Here is a 21,037-nt window from a genome sequence, read left to right as displayed (position 1 = left end):
CTGAAAATTCATTTGTGAAATATAATCCGTATTTATTTCTCCACTGTCAGGAGAATACATCAATAAAAAAAAAGAAGTTAAAAATCACATTTATTTTTTCGCTCTCTAAAGGAATCCTCGGAGCGGATCGATCCCATCTCAGTTCATGAACCTTTAACAATGAAAAACAATTTAGTGTGACTGAGAAGAAGACTACAAATGGCTCCAGTCGCCCCCGGGCATGCTAGGAAATATGGACGAGAGTCCAGTCGATGTTGGAAAGGTATGAAAAATTCAAACCCAGGCCTGTGGGACGTTTGGGTCTTGTCCTCAGAACTCTGTCCGTCTTCAAGTACAAATCTCTAGCTTGGTCGGCATACAGTACTTTTTGTCCAAACACATACCAACACAACCTACACTTGTAAAAAAAATGGCTTGAATCAAGTCTTTAAAGTAATTTCAAAACAATCTTAAACATTATTTCCATGTGTTTTTTTTTTTTGTCCTTCTGGTGTTTCATGTAGGAAAGTTCCAAAGACAATCCAAAAAGGCAGGAATCCAGAGAATTGCAGGTTGCAAAAAGGAGGAGCTCTTTATTAAAAATAAAAGAAATAAAAGTCAAAGATGGCCACTTCATCTATTATCCTGAGACAATATGAAGAGTTCCTCGTGGATCAGTCCGGTTTGGATTGTGCGTCGTCAGGCGGCAGGACTCGCTGCTCCTCCATCCTGTTGGACTGGGAACGCAGGATGAGGCTGAGAAAGTCCTCATCTGGAACGGTCGGTCCTTTATTCTCAGAGGGCGGCGCCGCACATCTCTGATCGTTCAGCCGGGAGCCCTGAAAAAAATCATAATTTACTCATGTTAATGAAGAACAATTTACATTTTGGCTCTGGAAACTGCAGCGGTTCGGTAGCGTGAGATTATCAAAACCTGTTGTGTCAGACACGACGGCGAGCCACGCATCACCTGGAGCCAGACTTAATCCTCACAGGCGGAGCTGCCCGGCTGCTTTGTCATGTGTCAGCGACTCAAGTAGCTTGAAATATATAAACCTGCACCGGGATAGTTGCACCCGGTGCTGCGAGTTCACAAATGACCCTGCAAGAATCTTCCTCAAGACAGCAAATGCCAATTTAATGCATCAAGTCAAAGTTCAAAAGTGGTAAAAATAAAAAACGTTGTTATTCACCTGGCATTTCACCAGCATGTCAAAGAAGACGTCATCCCCGTCCGGCTGCTCAGCACTTGCCTCGAGACGACTGTACAGGGAGGGTGTGTGAGGGGTATCTGTGTGGGAGGCTGGGGCTACAAGGACACATTGGTGGTAATCAGATGCCCTTAGTGGAGATTCTGGAAATGGACAAATGGGAGGAATTTGGGATTTCCTTTACCTTGTGGATGGACTTGATCTATGCTGGAGGTGCAGGGTGTACGAGGCGGGTTGGAGGTGCTGAGACGTAAGCCAGGAAAATGGCTCAGGCTGACTCGTTGGTCGTCCAGACGACGGGATTGGGAGCTGGCCAGCAGCTCCAGGAAATGACCGGGATCCTGCGATGGCGTTTCGGACTCCAAAATAACTGGAATCAAAACAGTTGTTCTAGTAATGGATCGTAGAAAGGTAAATCCAGGAAAAACAGTACAACATACAATTTGAGAAGGATGAGCTGCTTGAACACTCCGCTCAGGCTTGGGAAAAAATAAAATGTTTGGATTTGTGACTATCACAGAGGAACCAGGATTACAGAAGCTGCTTTGTTCTGGGAACTATTTTCCGTGAAACTGAGGGAGTGTTTGATACCGAAATGATTTACATCCAAGTCACTGAAACAAACTTCACAAAGGATTCATCACAAAACACAAAAAGGACACAGTTATGGATGTTCACACCATATGCAGCTGAAAATAAAACCAGCGAGGAGAGCAGTCTTGCATGTTTCCACTCGTACTCTGTTCTGGAAAAGATAAACCAGGGAACTGACACATGGCGTGAACACAAGGGGCAGACTCACATTTCCTTTCAGCTACAGGTGGGGTGGAGGAGGGAGAGGAGGGAGCGGGGAGATGGCTCTGGCCATCCAGTAGGGAGCACCTTTGGTCGTCCAGTCGGTTTCCCTGGAAACGGGAGAGGAGGTCGAAAAAGCCGTCCTCTCCAATAGTGTCCTGAGATCCTGGCTACAGTGTTGGAAGATAAAACAGAAAGTGTGCAAGAAGGTTTCCTTTTAAAGAATTGTGGAGGCAGCGACTGCGATGCGAGCGTGTTCTATCTTTTCTGCTACAACCATTATAAAAACCCCACACAAATCACTCAAGGGGTGAAAGCTGAACTCTAAGAAGGCGTTATCATTCCTTCCCGCCCACAGTCCGACACGGTTTTGAAACACAGGAATCAGAACCGGTGAGTTCACATCGCCCTGCCAAATCACTTCCTCATACCGTCCCGATTCTGAAAGACAAAAGTCTTCCAGTGTTTCATGTTTCTCTTTCAGATTCTTCCTGGAGGGCGAATCTGCTCACAAACCTGCTGTGGGTTCAGGGCCGTTTGAAATACCTTAGGAGACACCGGGGACGTCGGCTCAGGAGAGTCCGGCTGGTCTTTGGGAGAGGATTCCGTGTTCTTCTGCTTCTTACTTTTCAGCCGGTGAAAGAGGAAGAGTTTCGTCGAGGCCTTGATTGTGTTGTTTTTTGAAGACCCAGACAAAACCTCCTCCTCGCAATCCTGTGCATGGAAACGGATCTTAGCTCTTCATCATTACCAACGCAGACCACAGGCCGGATTAGCAGTATTTTAAATGTATTTATTTTTTAAAAACATATTCCTGACAGTTACACAGCTTATTTAACTCATTTAATGTTACAAACTAAACAAAACGCAAGTCATAAATGCTTGTTTTTCTTGTCATTTTATACCTGATGTGTTGGTGAACCTCCCGTTTGACGATTGCTTTGATTTGGACTCAGATTCTCTGCACTGTTTCCAAGTCTCGGAGACTTTGCTACTGAAACGATATGAAATTTAGTCAGTAATTTGTTGAACAGAGAAAAAATTTCGTTTAGTGCCACTCCCCTGAGGTACAGCAAACCTGTTGCATCCATTTACAATCCTTCCCCACACATGATCTGCAAAGCTGTTTTTTTTTTTATTTAATATTTGTCTCGCAACATTACATTTACATTCCTGTGCTTAGTTTTCCTGAATAAGCAGGTGAATCCTCATGTGTGCAAGAGAACAGGTTTTTAGAGAGAGGAACAATCCCACAAAACATCAACTAAACCTCAAGTGGGGGGGGGGGGGGGGGGGGATATTAGGACTCACTTGGAAGGTTGGAGTAACCTTGGAAGCTCGCTGCCAGAGGAGAGTTGTTAGCGCTGGAGTTACGGAAGATGTTTGGGTGGAGGTTGGCGCTGGATTTCAGGCCTACGACGAGTCGCAGATCTGACAGGTTCATCCTGGCGGTTAATTCACCACTTTTGTCTCCGGTCTGCGTGAGTGAAAATATCTCAAGTTTAACTTAAAACAACCATTTATTTCCATGAAAATACAACAACAACAACATTATTGCATGCACACAGTTCCTGTGGAGCCATGATTCCCTGCTGTTCTCCATCAGACCAGTAGAGGGAGGTGTGGCCCGACCGTAGACACCGATTGACCTGAGGAATGACGCAAACCAACCTCTTTGGCAATTTCCAGATGTTTCTCAGCGAAGTACATGGCTTGCTGATGATTCCCTAGGGCAGTGTGGGCATTTCCGAGACTCCAGTATGCTCTTCCTTCTCCGACTCTGCAGCGGAACGCAGAGAGAAAACAGGCTGAGCAACTTCAGTTGAGATTGTGCAACAACGGGAAGGGCATGCCAAGGTCTACCAGACAGCGTGATCGCAAAGAAGCCATCAAAACAGACATGAATGTCATATTTACAGGTTTGTAGAAAGAATAGAGTAAAAGGAACTCTTTAAAACGAACACTTAATGACTGGACCGAGCATTTGGGTCTGAAAAGTGAAAATGCAAAGGGGGGGGGGGTGTCTAAAACCTGGATTATTTAATGAGGAGGCTCTACTTACAGACTCTAAAATGACTGGAAGCTCATCGTGTGACTTTACTCTTAAATTATCTGCTCAGTAAACGCGTCCAAATCGTCTCCAGTGCAGCTTGATGCTCATTTAAAATAAAATAAAGCCATAAAACTGGTTACGACTTAGGGCCTGGTTATCGTTACACTGTGAAACCTGTGATTAGATGCAGTGGTGGGAATCTCCTGGGAGCAGAATGAAATGTATCAGAGAGGAATTCCTGCCAACACGAGGGCCCCGGCGCAACACAGACTGAAGACAATTAGAAAGGCGCTTTTCAGAGAAACTCCGGAGAGACGCCGCTCATTAAACCGCCGTTTAGGAGGAGCTGCACTGATTGGATTCATTAAAGCTTGCCTCAACTCCAGCTGCTGGAGTCAGCAATATTTTATCTTCTCTAATCAAATTACCTTCAGTTCAATTTGGCTTTGTTTTATTCTACTTTTGCTCAACTCACGCCTGAAATAATCAAGCGTTGCTTTCCGTCTTCTTTAATTCAATGTTTTTATCATTAACAGCCACTATAAATGTGGGCCATTTTTCATCATCAAAAATATGACAAGCTCGATTCTAAAAACGTTGGATGCAGGTGTGATGGTGTTCCAATTCTTTTTTGACAGACACTCAACAGGAAAATGCACAAAGACAGTCTGCCGATCGTTGTCAATATACGATTATTCTGAAACACTGTCCCAAGAAAAAAAAAAAAAAAAAAAAAAAAAACCTGTAAGTTCCAAACATCGGACAACAAATGTCCTCTGGCCGATCGATACCTGTCGTTGAGGTTCTGAGCAATGACCAGATGTTTGAGGTGGTAGTCAATGGCCCTCTCGTAATCCCGGAGCAGTGTGTAGGTGTTGCCCAAACTGTAACAGGCCTGAGCCTCCACCGCTTTGTCCTTCAGAAGCCTGGCCAGCTGCAGAGTCCTCCTGAGGACGGGGCGGGAGGAGGAAGGGGAGGGTTAAAGACTGTCTCGGGTGGAGAGACAAAGAATGATAGCCATCTACTCCCTTCTTCTGAGAGAAGAAAGGAGCGGATTTCACCTCTCTGGGTGAAGAAGATTTTAAGTCCCATTTAAGAGGCGGTAAACAAGCAGTCAGAAGTTGATTAGATTCAAGGCTGTTTTAAGTATTTATTAAAGTAGAATAAAATTATCTCATTACAAACCGTGTTTAATGTTTGTTCAGTTTAAGCACCGGTCTCTTATGAACAGGAGTTAAAGTTAGGAAGCCCTTATAGCCATTATAGTGCAAACATATGTGTAGTGGGATTACCTTTATGACAACTGGCATTCCCAAATGATTTATGGTTATGGAATCAATAGTGAAATTAGACCTTCTTGCTTAATTCAGTTTTTACAGCGATGACTACAAATCTTAGATATAGCAAACAAAACAAAAAATAGGACACTCATGACGTAACATTTAACTGACAAACGATGCAGAAATATCCAGTTCCAATATAGATCCATCATCTTCTACAGATGAATGGCGGGGATTCCAACATTGACACATTTGTTACTCACTTGTAATGACCGGCCGCCATGTCAAACCGGCTGAGGAATATGTGCGCATTCCCGAGGTTACAGTGGGCTCTCCTCTCGGCGGACTTATCCCCGAACTCTTTAGCGATCAGCAGACGCTGCCAAGCAAACAGCAGGGTGCAGATTAACAGGAGACATTCGGAGGTCAGCCACATCCTTATTGCAGTCATGATGAAAATGTTACGCACAAAGAAAAAAGGGTCGGCATCGCCACAACTCATCTGCAGAAGAGTTTGCTACATACTTTTTCATGTGCAGCCACCGCGGTTTCAAATTCACCCAGCAGGTAGTAAGTGTTGCCAAGGTTACCGTTGGTGCGACCCTGAGCCGCCTTATCGCCCAACTCCTTCACCACGGACAGGTTGGCTCTTCAAATAAAACACAATTACGCGTGATGACGAGGACATCATTCACAAAAAAAGGATTAAGAGCCCTAAAACAGAAACCCTCATTTCCCTTTTCTTCCTCGTGATGAATTAAAGGGGCGAGCGGCGGACTGTGACAAATGGCTGCGCTGTGAAAACGCCCTTTACAATGTCAAGACTCAAAAAAACACGACAAAACATATACTGCATAAATCCACTGTAGCTTCACACCGGGGGCATCTTTGCCCGGAGAGAAACTGTGCAGCAGGGAAGCGCTTCTCCGCCTCTCCTCCTCCTAGAGAGTTAGAGAATTCAATAATTAATGTGGTTAACCTTTAAAATAAACACTTCCTGGAGTCACTGGAGCCAAATCCCAAAAAATTGAGCCCCCCCGAGGGGAGCAGACAGTTTTGCTGCTCAAGTGTGCGACATTTACCGGTATATAACAAATGTCTTCGTTACTTTAAGTTTCAGCCTTTAAAAATGACTTTTAGTGAAGACTTCACCGGGAATTCTTTAATCTGGAGTCAAGACATAGTTATAACTGCATGACTTGAAAGACCAAGTTGCTTATTTATGTAATAAAAAAAGAAAAAGGCGGGTGCAAACATGTTTTTTGAATAATACCGACTCACTCGTAGTACTGAGCAGCTTTCCTCAACGCCACCCGGGCCTCCTCAGAGAACTCTCCTGGCTCGGCTCCAGTCCAGCAGATGCTCTTCCCTTTGGCGTGGTAGACGTTCCCGAAATTATACAGTGCTCGGGCCTGCCCAACCTAAAGCAAGCACAGCACATTTTCACAGATGCTGACCAGAGTGTTGTAATTATATACTTAAAATACCCGGCCACCAGGCCCACTTGGTCACATGCAGGCAGGGAAACTATTCTATTTGCTCGGAGGAGCTCGTGCCTCTCAAAACGTGTGCTGCGGTTGTAGAGCATGTCGTGTGGTGCGACTAAAAACAAACCCAGACCTGCTTTTTTTCTAATCGTCTACAGAAATCTTTATTTAAAGAACAGTGCAAACAAACATTTGCTAAAATAGAAAAACAAAAATGACCGATTTGCCCAATTCGAGTTCCTAAAGTTTCGCTCAAACCCACCTTGTCGTAAATGGCTCTGGTGATCTCCAAATGCCGTTGGCAGCAAACCACCGCTTCATCATACCTTCCCAAAAGCTTCAACGTGTTCCCAAGGTTGCCGCTGGCTTTTGCCTCGCCAACCTCGTCTCCGATTGTTCTGCAATTTTCAAAGTAGTAATAAAAAAAATTAAATATTTATTTATTAAAAAAAGGCAAAAAGCATTAGGATATAATTATACAGGAATATTAATGCATTGCTCAAGTGGATTAGGGGACAAAACACGACGCAAGTCTGATCATTTCATTTAAAAATCACAGGGAAACTCCAAGGAATTCTCATTACACAACTTTTAGGCGTGTCTCTCTTGTCTGGCGATTCAGCATCACAGTGACAAACAGACATCCTGGAACAAAAGCCTCTTTTATACTAGTGATAATCAGTACCAGCCTTCCCACTGCACACAGAGTGGCGGCGGGGAGTTTATTTCTAGATTATTCCAGTTAGACATGCAGGACCGAGCAATCGGTCATCCTAAATCCTGCCAGCAGGAGTCTACCTGGTCAGGGTGAGGTCATGGCGATGGTACTCCAGGGCTTTGTTATAGTCTTGCAGGTGAAAGTAGGCATTGCCCAGCTGGCTGTAGATGGCACTAAGGATTTGCAGGTCCTCTGTTCCGACCTGGATGGCCGACTCGAAGAAGGAAACGCCGACGCGATAGTCGCCGGCCTTACAGAGGCGCTCGCCCTCCAGAGCTAGGTCCAGGCAAGACGACTCCATCCTGCAGGAGACGGGAAAGTCATCCGTGTCCCAGAGTTATGATGAATATAAAAACGACAAATTTATCCTGGATTGAAAATAGGTGCTTCACATATCAGCAGGAACACAAAGTGAACTCAGATGTGTCTGCGGTAAGAGCTACAACTTTACAAGGCCCACGCCTCCTAACAAAACATGGCCACGCCTCCCAACAAAACAAGGCCACGCCCCTTCCTTAGTGTGCAAGCAAAAAAAATAAACCGGAGCAAATCCAGTCAAAAGGTTGTAAAAGAACATTCCTCTCCTGCACTATTTCAGTAAGCCTCAGTGTCAAGGATGACATTTAATCTCAGATTGGCTTCCAGCGGAGATTAAATAAGAACATTTTGATGCAGCGCCAGAAGCATGCATTCAAAAACCGGTTTAATATTCACCCTTTGAAACATGTGCCGATATTTGGACAGTTCCCCTTGGACGACACCCGCAGGAGGATCGGCGTTACTCGGAGCCGAACGTCTCGCTAGGCCTACGTTACCTGTTGCCTCTCCCCATATTGACGCACTCGAGGCAGTTTGACACGACGGACATTTCAGGCGTCTCGATCACTTCCTGGCACAGACGCGGCTCCCCCAGCGCGGCACCCTTCGCCTGCTCTTCCTTGGTGTGCATACACATAACGTACAGACCCACGGCGTCCCGGTTTCATTAACCTAAAGCGACAAACGCTCCGTCGGATTCTGCTGCGGGTTTTCTTAGAGCGCTCCGCTAACCTGCAGCAACGGCAAAACAACAAAATGAGGACTTAATCCACTCCGTGTTCAGGTTGACCTTCAACGCCGGGTGAGAAACGTTTGTTGAGGCGACTGCAGATTAACACCGGGTTGTTACCAAGCGAAAAATGAAGCGAGGGGGGGGCCGCCTGGGTCGTCGCGTCAAGGCGAGCGTCATACTCTATCAGTCGGTGACTGGTAGCCCGCATCTCGAGGCCACCTGATGGTGCGTGTCACTTTCAATTAGGCCAGGCCTCAGTGGTAATTATAGCCACTTTAAGTGGCTCCAGTCGAGGCTGAGGGTATCTGCTCAGCACTCCATGAAATAATCACTCAGCGGCAGGCTCCCCGGGTGGGGAGGGAATCTTCTGCTGGCCCTTCTGAAATAATACGCCTGCGTAGCAACATGCGTTCTATCGAGACGAGTTATTCATGGATGGATTTCCACGATTCTCAATTATTTCTTGGGGCAAATCCCAGTGAGACAATATAATTAAAGTATTGGAAGCAAGCAAGCCAGAAATAAATTGACACCCCCCCCCCCATCAGGGTCCTCCTTCTCAGCTGAGGCCAACGCACAAAAAGAAATCCAGCAAAGCGCCCTCTAGAGGAAGAAGTGCAGCATGACCTCCCTGTTGGAGCACAAGAACGTGTGACATGTTCTTGTGCTGACCCAAACGGCTGCTCAATGGGGAATAAGACATCCCTGCTGTACGTGGGAATATTTTAGACGAGTGAAAAGGGATTATCCTTCCATCGAACAGGAACAGCAGCTAGAATCTGGCTCTCAGATTGCATCAACAACCTGCAGCCAGCCTGTTGCCGGTTAGTGAAAGGTGCCTCGGGGTAAAAATGACTTGACGAGGCTTGTGTGAGAGGATAGATTTCAGATAAACGTGACGCGGCGTGCAATCGGGCTGCACGCGCTAACCGTCCTTTTTACACCGCTGTCAGAGGGAACACCTGAAGTCTGCTCAGAGTCCGTCGCTTATACAGGAAGGTGACCTTTCACTGCTGCACAAAGACTTATTCATCCCTGTATCCATATGGATATAGATTATTATTATAATAGACTATTCATATCCCTACAAAATAAAAGTGGAAGCACCCGATTGTGAGAGATGTCCCTTTATAAATCAGAACAAACTATCAGAAGAACAAAAATGATCAAACAGATTCAGGATATTTAAGTTAATCACAAGCTCAAAAAAACAAGCAGACTTTCTCCAGACACTCAACGAACACCATCAGAACCAGTCTATTATCCTCTGACGTCATTCTGCTGGCTGAAGTGGTTTCAACCCAAATAACTTCAGCATGATTCCATTGGTGATGACGTCACACTCGCCATAAACTTACTGCGGGGTTGGAGCGTTCCTGACGCAGCGCAGAGGACACAATGTCGGCCTTTATCTAAATCGGATGCTCAAAGCCGCTTTTTAGAATGTCTGCAAAGACGCAACCCGAAATCAAACATTTGAGCGCACTCTCATTTGCGTTTGTCATTTCTCCAAACTTCCCCAAAGTGGGATCAACTTTCTGTCTTGTCGCAGCAGACTCACGATGACGCAACCCTCCTGATGATGCGTGTTTGTTTGGGGGAAAGTACCAAGTTGGAAATGAGTCCGTTTATTGTGAGCGTCTGGAAGTCTGCAGCGAGCCGCGCAGAAACAAGCGGGCAGATTTATATTTGTTAAAACACACGAGGATAAAATAATAGCAATAAAAACAAATAAATTATGAAGATTCAAACTCAAAACAAGAAAACGCTAAATAAAAACTTTTTTTTTTTTACGACGAAGTCTGACCGGAACCATTCGGGATTTTCCGTTTCACGTACCTCAGAGTGACGCGCTCGAGCACAGCGCGAACACGGCTTCGGAAAGTCCAAGCTTCTCTTTCCACCCTGCGCGCTCTGCCATTAGGGAGGAAGACGACTCCGTTTCATGTGAGGGGGGGCAGAAGTTGAAGAAGCCACTCCTCGCGCGGAATATCTGCCCCCTCCAATTAGGACACGACGGCGGATGCCTTCAGGGACCATCGGACATGTTGCAATCACGACCATAAGAGCCAATCAACCGTGAAAAATAGTTCGACAATTGATTTGGTTGTAAAATTGAGAGCTGAATGCCCTCAATGATATTGTTAGATTTTATACAACAACGTGATGCGGTGTACAAAACAACAACTACTGATGTTCTAGTTATATTTGAGGGTCTCTACCGCCCCCCGGCGGACAACGTTGCCAGTGCGAGCTGATTGTGTGGAAGATGGATGGACATTTACATATGCATGTATCTATGAATTTTATGACTTATTTATCTTTAAAGTAATTAACAGTGATTTAATAAAACAATCCCAAAAATCAAGGGTGTAGATCAGGGCTCCCAAACCTTTTTCCTGTGAGGGCCACATAACTTTTGCCTTCTCTGATGAGGCCGCGGTCAGTTTGTACAGGAAAGTGTGAAGATTGCAGGGGTGCCTAAACATTTATTGTTTTCCAGACAGCCACACATAACCAAATCACCCCTTCTTCACAGAAAAAAAAGTCAGGAAATAAATAATAACACTATTAATAAAATAAATAATAACCAAATAACCCTTTCTGGGTTCGTCACAGAAAAAAGGTCTCTGGTATTGTTCAGGTGGTCGGGGCGGGCCGTAGTTTGGGGACCCTGATGGTGAAGCTTCATCTCACCATCGCTACTTCTTACCATAAACTACACACAGTGACATGATCAGTGTCTCTCCAGCATTATCACAAAGTGCAGAGGCGAACAACAACTGGAGAGCGGCTTAAGCCGGCTGGATCAATCAGCTGATCCAATACAGCTGCAGAGGACCAAACAACAAACCTCAAATTATTGAAAAGAATCTGTATGCCCCTCGGTTTCGAACCCAGGACCTTCCAGCAGGTAGTCCAGTGTGCTACCCACTACACCACCAAGACCGAGGCGTTACCCTGTCAAACATTAGGATCAATAGACAGTAGCATTGATGACTTTAGGCCAGCGGCACTGGTTTTGAATCCAGCACGATGTCGGAGACACGTCCACTCCACATAACACTTAAGGAAAAAGCACAGTGTAGTACAACACGCTGTGGTCATACCTGTCAACTTTGACAGGTATGACCTTGTTAATGCCTCAGGTTTCCTCACCTGTACGGTGGCGTAGTCGGTAGGGTTACCGGTCTACTGCCAGAGGAACTGGGTTAGAATCCAACTGTGGGAGTGGGGGTGGAGCAGAGGTAGCAGGGTAGGCCTAGGGCCTTACCTGGGCGGAGTGAACTGGACCGCTGGTCCACTCCACTCTGCCCAGGTGCCCCCTTCAACAATGCTACCAACTATGCCACCACCGTGGAGGTGAGGAAACTTGCCCTGTTATTACAAAGTAGTAACTTTGTAATAAGTTGATATTTCAGACCAGAAGAAAAGTCCATGGAACATTAACATTCTGTCCCAAATAAAAGGAAGAATGCTTTTCTTCAGAATATTAATATATTCTTCACCGTGTTGGTGAGGAAACCCCGCCCCCAACTGTAGTAATACCAAAAACGTTTGATCCTCAAGCTTTGGGGAGGTATGGACCAGGTTATTCTAAAATAAATAATAACCCTATCTGGGTTCATCACAGGAAAAAAAGTCTCTGGTATTGTCAGTTTCGAGTTTTTTGAATAATAAATATGGTCTGAATAAAAAGTTGTTATTCATAAATATGCATAGATGAGACATTTTGACTCACGCTCTACAGGCATGACAACTTTGTTTCTGGATGATTATTTTAACCTTTTCCCCACTCATCTGTCAGACTTCTTGTCGTTTCTATAAAAATGGGCTTTCCAGTCCTTAAAATGAAGACAGAGTACTGCGTCTCGGCCCGAGGGCTTTGCTCTGTCTTAGTTATGTCTCAGTTCCTGATGTATAGGTGTCTGTCATTGCTTTAGAGTTCACATTGCTCCGTCCTTGTTCGGTGAGTGGCTTTCACAGAGGATGAGTTTCCGGGGAATTTGAAAAGCAGGGATGCTGCTCTTTTTTCAGAATCGGCCGGGATCAGGATGATTTTTCATTTTGTCCTCGCCTCTTTTCTCCTCTGGGCTTTTTCTAAAAGCTCCAGTTTCTGTGTTGAGAAGGACACTTTTGGCGAAAGTCTGCTTTTATAGCTTTTCTCAGATGTTTGTGCTCATCTTTCAACCCAGTGCTATTTTGGCACAGTGTGAAGAATCCTCTTTGCTTCACTGGACATCCTCCTATCTATTCATCGGTTTACTGTTTCTGTTATATTTTAAAACATTGAAGACCAACTTCTTATCTTATATTTTGAAATGACATCAGCGATAGTTGCAGATTTCATTCATCAGCCCTGATATATTTGTATGTGAAATCATTATTTTATTGCTTTATGCCACCAAAATAGTTACTGCAGGTATTGTCCAAGTTTAAAACCAAGATTTATTCAAATTGTTCAAAACTTAAGACACATTTTTAAAGCTTTGGCTGGAACAGTGCAATGTTTCCAGCCTCCAGTAACAGGGCGCTAGAGCTAATCTAGAAATATCAAACATGAACACTCCAGTTAGACCGTGGTGTATCGAGAAGGACCGGGACAGGAGCGGAAAGGAGAGAGCCCGTTAGGGAAATCAGGCCGGAAGATGGGGTTGAGAGCGGGCGACGCCTCCACCAAGGCCAGACGTTTCTTGCGGTCACTTCTCTGGAAGCGGAAGTTGAAGGGCGGTCGCAGCGCCACAAGGCCTCCGATCTCCTCAGACGATGACTGAAAAGTAGAAAGAGCCGGAGCTTGATGGCGCCGATGTGCGAGATCTTCAACAGATTCACTGGAAGATGAGCCCGAGGGGTTAGCAGGGTTAACCCCAACAGAGGGGTCAAAGGGCACTGGGTGAACGGGGGTGGGCTCAAATGGCTCTGGAACAGCAGGGGGCAGTGTGGGCTCAGAGGGAACCCCATCATTTCCGGGTTCCTCAGTGGGAGGCTTGAAAGTGGGGCTCTCCGGGTCGAGGGGGAAATCATGACCTTGAGGTTGCACCGGATTGAAGATGTCCGCATTCTCCAGAAGAAAAGAGAAAATCATAAATGAAAACGTTACGAGCACGGCGAACAAATCGCCTCGATTATTCGGTGTTTAGTTACGCACCAGAGCTCCAAAAAGGAGCAGCAAGACGATCATAGCTAATTACAGCACAGAATCGTGCAGCTTTAAATCTTCCATAACACACAAGATGCAGCATGACAATATAATTACACGGCTAGCGCCATTAATTTAGAAAGTTTAATTCGTTTCAGTAAAACATTTGAGACAAACGGGACCATAAAGCATTTGTCACATTTCTACCAAAGCGGTGTGTTATTAAATTACCAACATTGTCAAAGCAGCTGCATCTTGGGTAAAGACGTGCATGAATGCTCTAAAATGTACTAAATCTTCTCTCTGATTCTACGTTCGCTCAACAACTTCCCGTACCTGTATTTTAAACATCTCGCAAGACACCTGAACATCATAATCCTCATGCACAGATCCTGTGCAGAATCCTGCAGTCTGAGGGGAGAAGATGAGACATTTTCATTATTTTCCTTTTATATTATTTAAATAAAATAAACATGAAAAGAGAGCTGGAAGCACAAAACCTGTGTAGTTGTAAATTAATAAATATAAAAAATGAGGAGAGGAGCTGTGGGTCGTCAATAAAAGAATCAATTACTGCAGCTTTTTAGTGGAAATGTAAGTGGAAATTAATCTGACAGGTCATCAAGTAACTCTTCTTGTTGCGGTGATGGTTAACAGATGCTGGCTGATTAAGGTTTATTTAAGTTTTTAGTACAACATTAATTTGAGTCATGCCCGCATCCAATTGTCAGAGTCCTTACATGCAGCTTCACACAGTTTTATTCACTGATATCCCATTATTTTCCTCGGCGCAAACACTTTTAAATATCCGCATCGAGATTAGAATGATGTGCAAGTAATGCATTTATGTGAATATTCATGTATTAAAACCCATCTGGGGCCGGTTTAGGGTTGTAGGATCTAATTACGAGTACCTCTGCCTCAGAGTCTTGTGTCAGCCGCTGGCAGGATCCCATTTTTGTCACTCTCTCCGGACACTCTTGGACTGTGTACTCCACAAAGGTAGCTTTCACTGGGATGGTCTCCAAAAAAACAAATCATAAGGGCAGAATTTGCACATATAAACAAATAACTACAATGAAGTATGGTAGTAGTATAGTCATCTTGGTTTGACAGAGGGGAAGTGGTCATCTCAGGTGAATTATGCAAGCAGGAGCAGGATATCGACCTTTCATCCTAATGTGAACTCTTCAATGAGGGATTCTTGCTCAACAAACAAAACCCTGGCTGGACGGTGAGGTTTAAAGGGCCTTCTTTAGGTACATTTAATTTCCCAGTAAACGCACCGTTCCTCAACAACTCGCCCCGCTGCTTTGCTCGTCCAATCAGAATCCATATCATACCTGTGCTGAGGCTCTGAGGATCCTCTTCACACCAAGTCCTGCCCCCAGCGTCGACTGCCTCTTGTAGGAGGCCATAGTGACCCGAGCAGCGTTCAGGGCCTGTTTGCTGTCTATGGCCAGCAGGAGGGGGCAGGTTGGACACGTCTGCTGGAGCTTCTCTGGGGGGTCTGCAGGAATCAAAACAGGAATCGTAGCTAAATGCTGCATGCAAAGATAGAAATAATTGGCTGAATTGGTAGCATCTTAAATAAATGATCTGACAAGGTTGATAGCACTTAAACAGGTGTTTTCATTAACGTTGGCTTATTAAATGCAAATGCAAATGTCTGCAGAGACAACCGCCTCATTTCAAATAGATTTCCTTTTCTTGTCTTTCTAATGAGCCCTGAATACTGAGCGCAAAAATCACTTGTTGGGTAATTTAACCAGCGTCAGCAGTCGGCATGATCTATATTCTCTTCCCATGATATCACATTGTAGAAATCTCCTTTAAATATTCAGCGCAGGTGGTTTGAGGGGATTTATTCTCATCATATACGATGTTGACCCAGCATAGAGAGGAATAGAATTATATTCCTCCAGGCTTCACCAAAGACAATTATGAAATTGAAACAGGCACGTAAAGCTTCTTGAGCAAATCGGTGTTTCACTCATGCTGTCATTCAGCGGTATAACTTATAGAAGCAATGTACGGCTAACCGCCAGCATTGAGCTGCTCATCTAAAATGCTGTTACTTGATACCTGGAACCAGAGTGCACTCGTAGCTGTACAGGTAGGAGTATCCCTCCGGGGTGTGGAGAATGGTGGTGTTGCAGTTTCCAGAGATTTGCTGGAAAGAGTCAAATAGAGAGAATCTCAGGTTATAACAATCACAAGTGCTTTGCTGCAAAGATTTGGAACCTGATCCGGCTAAAACAGTCCTGGATTAAGTGAGTCCGGTTGTGTGTTTGTTCTTGTTCTGCTACCTTTGTGCAGACCAACGCAATAAACCAGGAGAGCGAGGACATTGTCGGGATCTGAGGACATTTTGGACTTTCTTTTTCAGTGGATTGTTTTTGCATAATACATTGGTTTAAAATTTAAAGTTGTATGAAAGGGTTAAGCTTAAGGGTGACAATGGAAAAAAATAGCTGTAAAAAACAAGGAAATTGCACAGTAATTCAAATTCATGCTTAGAATGGTATGTTTATCCATTTGTACACTTATAGGGACTAAACTTGTATGCCTTTTTTTCCCCAAACAAAGTCACTCATAAAGTCCTTTGTAATATCCTCTGTGTGGATGTGTGGTTTGTGTGTGTGTGTGTGTTTTGTGTGTGTCTGACCGTTTCCATAAATGGTCTGATTTCACACCGCTTCCATGATTTTGGGCTTCCTATGTGACACTTGGTCTCCAGGACGTCCAAGTCCAGGTAGTACACATTGCCTGCAGGGCCCTGAGGTGCACAAATAAAACAGAATTTGTGTTCGCATTCTGTGCAACAAATCCAAGAGTGCTCTTCTATATTAATTTGTTTAATTTTATCCTCAAGAGATTGTTTAGGGGCAGCAAATATTAAAAAAAATTCAGTCTTATTTTTCAGTGCAGTGGTTCCAAAACTATGATCTGGGGCGGCCAAATATAAGACCTTAAAAGCACAGTTTAATTTCATTATAATTTCCCCAGATTGAGAATTACCGTAGTCACATTGCACCAAGGTCAGCGGTTGATTTCTGACTGCAAGAGTAGCTTTGCACAATCAGTCCTGTCATGAAAGACAAATCATCTCAAATGGGACCCCCCCCCCCCAACTGGCATTAAGATTGGACCAAGGCATCCTTTTCACGAGAGCAACAACAGAGAGGAAAATAACTTTTCTACCCCACTTCTCTTGTTAAACCAACAAATGCCACCCACTGACACAGTATTTCGATGACCACAGGCAGCTTCCTCCAAGGGACACTTGTCTCTGTGCTTACCTGAGCATGCAGGTGGACATTTGCGATGCGGTTGAGCGCAAACTTGTAGCCGTCGGCACGGTCCTCGTTGATGTAAGTGGTAGCCAGACGAGACAACTTCTCCACCGCTTTGTCATTGCAGGGGACGGGAGCGATAGGCGTCCGTGCAAAATCCTCACTGTGCACCCTCACAGTGTGAGAGGACAGCAGGGATAATAGTAATAATGGCGTGCAAAGGCATCTGTCCATGGCGGCTGAGGTTCAGAGGGGATCTAACGGAAAGAGAGGGCTTTGAGTGAAGTTTGTGCTCTTGTGTTTGCGTTTTGTGTCCGCAGTGACTTTTGGAATGGACAGATCACGGATGTTGAAATGATGCCAAGGACAAAGTGTGTTTGCTGTCGAAGGGGCCGATATTTGTGAATGGGTGTTGCTCTGATTCTGGAAAATATGCATCCCAAGAGGTCAAATAGAGTTAGCGAAAAGCATGCAAATAAGATTTCAGGGGTTTATTGTCAGCCCAAGGGAATGTTTTAGATGCACATGGCGTATTTAGGAAAACTGCAAAGCGATTTTCTGTAATTTATATTACAACTTGCAGCAGAGAATTCCTTTGTGGGTCATATGATGTGGCTGCAATGTGCGCATCTCACCATGAGGGGCCACTGTGAGTCCAAAGCTCTTCACTGGAGGGAGGTCTGGTGAAACTGAGGGTCCATCAGGCAGAACTGGGTTAATGATTCACCTAAATCCAGTTGGTTAGACTCACTGTGGAATTACATCCTGTGATATTCGTGTTTTTACCGAAAACCAGACGACCGTCAATCTGACGGAATTTACTTTATTACCATGATGAGCAATAGTAATTATTTCAGCTGCTCCAGAACACGCTGGTTTCTCGAGTTGAACAAAGCTTTGTCTCATGGGTGGGGTTCACTACTTTGGAGCCATTTGATTGCTTCCATTCGAGATCGATCCATGTCTGACGGCGAGTTTAACGCAGGAACACGCTTGTCTATAAAATCACAAATCAAATGGTTTGGCAAAGTGTGAAAACAAAATAGTTTGAATGATTATAGAAAGCCATGCAGGAAATAAGAATTTTAATCAGCCTTATTAGCAGCACGGCTGCAGGGACGACGGAGTCGGACGGTGGTGAGTCCATCGCTCTGCCACCACTTTGATCCAGATATTCAACTGGATGAATTGTTCTGAAATCTGCGAGTGATATTCATGACGCCTTCAGGACTCATTTTAATGACAGCGGTGATCCCCTTTCTTCTGTCTGGAAGCAGCAGCGGGCCAAAGTCTTCTGCAAATTATCAGTTTCAGTTAACCTCTCAGACTCTACTTGCTAAATGCATTTCTTTATTATTGAATAGTATTACTTCCTTACATGATAATTACCTCTAAACCCCCCTAACCCATCCCAAGGGGGGTGGGGGATGGGCGCTTAAACACATGGAGATCGTACACCTCATCTGAGCTATCAGGTAGTACAAAGGTCTGAAGTTTTGTTTCATGATAAAGCTTATTTTGTTCACTTTGGTAGTGAGCCTATTTTTTGAGTGGTTAAATTCTATAATGTCAAATTCAAGTGCAGTGGGTTCCTTTTGCAACCATCTGTCCAGGGACAATCATTTAACCAATTTCAAATATTCGGTGAACCGGCTTCAGCTCCCAGCAGAAGCTGAGAGACTCACTCAGCAGAACAAATTCTGTTAATACACATCAAAAGAGAGGAGAAAAAAAAAGAGCAGCCTCCATATGTGTTGTCACGAATCCTCATGCGAGTGTGTGTGTGTGTGCGCGTGGGTATTAATGTAAGAGAATATGCTCTGGTGTCTGACCGTGCAGAGCCGCGATTGCATATGTCAGTGTTCCCGGCAGCCGCTTGTGCTGCGGCAGAAAGCGGAGCGAGTCTGCGGGGGAGAGATAAGAGCGGCGAGGCCGCTCCAAGGACTCGCTTTACCAGCACAACGCCAGACCCAAGTTAGACAACCCTCTTTTGATGTGAGCACAAAGTAATCTCCTCTCGTGCTCCACTGCAGACTCAGAGCGATGCCTCGCTGCAGTGATACCTGGGCCCAGATACGATGGGGCTCCCAGTTTCATGTTGCCTGAATGCTGATTTGAAAGGCTTCATCGGTGCAACCTCGTGGCAGAAAGTTTTACTCCGACATGATTGAAATTCTGGTGGGGGGGGGGGGGGGGGGTTCATTGTTTTCTGCAGAGAATTGTGCAGCACAGTCTAAATGCTTCCTTCACAGCCTGTTCCACATCGCCAGGAACACATTTCTGGGGGGAAACACTGGCAGAAATCGCACCCATTATCACATGGCTTGCCAGTTGGAGAGGAAACGTGTTTGTTTCTTCACTGCACGGCACATTTAAGATCAAATAAGGCCAATGCCATTTCTCCTCTTTCACTTCACAACCACTCGGGATTTGTGCATTTCAGTGGGCTTATTTAAATTTCAACCTTTTATCTTTTTTTTTTGTATCGGTACATCTAATGAATAGAACAAAATTATAGAGGGAAGCCAGTCTTTTTATCTTTTGCGCTGGATATACAAATCATCCTCTTTGTATATCCAGCGCTTTCATTTACACAAATACTATCTTTGATTTCTATCTTCTAACTCTTTCACTGTTCCTCTTTCCCCCCCCCCCCCCTATTTTCTTTTCTGGGATTTCTGTCTGATTCCTTTCAGTCTGCAGAGAGAAAGGAAGGCATTGTGGAGACTGAGCAGGACAGCTCATTTCCCCGTGTAATTGGTTTTAAACTTTTTCTCCCCCCCCCTCCGCCCTGGAAGATTTCCTTCCAACACTGTTGGGGCTAAACCACTAAACCTTTTACATTCCACCTGTAATTGGTCAAGCTACGAGCTCAGGTTAACAAAGCTTTCACAGCTGATTGGCATTCTCTGCAAGTGCCGGTCACAAATCTTTGTCGTTTTACTTGGATAAAGTTGTCAGCCTCAGACTCTTAATTTCCCCATTATGTAGGCTATTCAGCTCCTTTTACTGCAGCCATGGGAAGGGAATGGGAGCAGGACACCCGCTCTGGAGCAACGTAATGTGAGACGTTTCATGCTTTTATGCCCGTGGCTGGTGGAAGATGCCTCTTGGAAGGGAGACAGAAGAATACTCTCTTGAATTTTAAAACTTTGGTGCATCACCGTACCCTTTAACGTGAAGAATGGATTTATTTTTAGGTTAGCCTACCCTTGACTTGTGTCCCTTTGACACCACATATCGCGTTGTGAGCTCACTAAGTCCTCTCATGTGTGGGGAAAACGCTCACATCTGTTTTCCCATGCATTACCAAATCGGAAATGTCTTTCCAAGTTTCCACTTTGAGGTGCAGATATGAAAATAATTGGCACTATTCAGAATTTTATTGATGTCCAGGTGCATCCAGCCAGGAAAAAGTGGCCGGCTGTTTAGGCTGCTGCCCCCGTGACCCGGGGGATGGATGGATGGATGCAATATAGAGGACCCAGAGCTGGGATGAGGGCGCACAGTATGGGAGACTGGCCCAATCACTGCATGTGATTGATGCGCCTTGTGGCACTCCAAACTCTGGCTGACATGACGCAAGAATGCCAACTCCTCGCTTTACCTCCTCGGCTAAAGATGCATCACGCCTTGCCTACAGGCCATCTTCCTAAAATATAATTATTTGGCAGTAACACTGCAGCTCTTTGGAAAAAGCCCCATCTTCTTGCTATTTATTTGCAAGTTATTTATATACTCATACTTGGATGCTGCTGTTTATTTGCTGTACTTTGAGGTTTATATCCATGCGCTCGTTGTTTTCCGTGTTTTTGTTCATGAGAGGGGTTAGGGAGAAGTCACCCGCTCGATGCGTGACCTTGTCCAACCCGACAGGGTATCAAACTCCACGACTCAAACTTTTACAGCCCCGAGGCCTTTTTCTTATCATACAGCCCTCTTTGATGTCGGCACTTAAAAGCACCACTAACTTACCCTGGAGGGAGAGCCCGGCACACAGAGGATGCTCTGGATGTCTCAGCCTGCG

General features: G+C 44.9%; 2 protein-coding genes across 3 annotated transcripts; both read right to left on the bottom strand.

Annotated features, from left to right (window-relative positions):
- Positions 1–7: 7 nt before the first annotated feature.
- On the bottom strand, positions 8–10,496 carry LOC137899787 (G-protein-signaling modulator 2-like). 2 transcript variants are annotated; one of them, XM_068743828.1, is made up of 15 exons: positions 10,414–10,496; positions 7,604–7,825; positions 7,068–7,203; positions 6,600–6,739; positions 5,844–5,967; positions 5,582–5,697; positions 4,830–4,985; positions 3,657–3,765; positions 3,297–3,462; positions 2,891–2,979; positions 2,532–2,699; positions 1,993–2,155; positions 1,375–1,560; positions 1,173–1,288; positions 8–818 (listed from the first exon to the last, which is right to left on the bottom strand). In XM_068743828.1, the coding sequence occupies exons 2-15, from the start codon at positions 7,822–7,824 to the stop codon at positions 654–656; spliced, it is 2,055 nt and encodes a 684-aa protein (XP_068599929.1). In that variant the 5' UTR covers position 7,825; positions 10,414–10,496; the 3' UTR covers positions 8–653. The 2 variants fall into 2 exon arrangements, with proteins under 2 accessions (XP_068599929.1, XP_068599928.1); XM_068743827.1 differs by lacking the exon at positions 10,414–10,496 and adding an exon at positions 8,339–8,478.
- A 2,651-nt stretch (positions 10,497–13,147) lies between these two features.
- Positions 13,148–17,244, bottom strand: si:ch211-262h13.5 (uncharacterized protein LOC571127 homolog). The gene is made up of 7 exons (XM_068743873.1): positions 17,017–17,244; positions 16,383–16,493; positions 15,800–15,887; positions 15,058–15,224; positions 14,629–14,736; positions 14,051–14,125; positions 13,148–13,636 (listed from the first exon to the last, which is right to left on the bottom strand). Exons 1-7 carry the CDS (start codon positions 17,242–17,244, stop codon positions 13,148–13,150), a joined length of 1,266 nt encoding a protein of 421 aa, XP_068599974.1.
- Positions 17,245–21,037: the final 3,793 nt, after the last annotated feature.

This window comes from Brachionichthys hirsutus, chromosome 9 (genome assembly GCF_040956055.1).
Source record: "Brachionichthys hirsutus isolate HB-005 chromosome 9, CSIRO-AGI_Bhir_v1, whole genome shotgun sequence".
Classification (NCBI taxonomy): Eukaryota; Metazoa; Chordata; class Actinopteri; order Lophiiformes; family Brachionichthyidae; genus Brachionichthys; species Brachionichthys hirsutus.
This window is presented reverse-complemented; position numbering and strand designations above follow the sequence as displayed.

Coding starts and splice junctions, on each gene's coding strand:
- si:ch211-262h13.5 (XM_068743873.1), bottom strand. CDS start 17,244: ATGGACAGATGCCTTTGCACGCCATTATTACTATTATCCCTGCTGTCC. Junction 15,225..15,799: donor CGAGTGCACTCTGGTTCCAG/GTATCAAGTAAC, acceptor TGATTCCTGCAG/ACCCCCCAGAGAAGCTCCAG. Junction 14,126..14,628: donor CACAAGACTCTGAGGCAGAG/GTACTCGTAATT, acceptor TTCTCCCCTCAG/ACTGCAGGATTCTGCACAGG.
- LOC137899787 (XM_068743827.1), bottom strand. CDS start 8,478: ATGTGTATGCACACCAAGGAAGAGCAGGCGAAGGGTGCCGCGCTGGGG. Junction 3,766..4,829: donor GCTCAGAACCTCAACGACAG/GTATCGATCGGC, acceptor GTTCCGCTGCAG/AGTCGGAGAAGGAAGAGCAT. Junction 2,156..2,531: donor CGTCCCCGGTGTCTCCTAAG/GTATTTCAAACG, acceptor CCAACACTGTAG/CCAGGATCTCAGGACACTAT.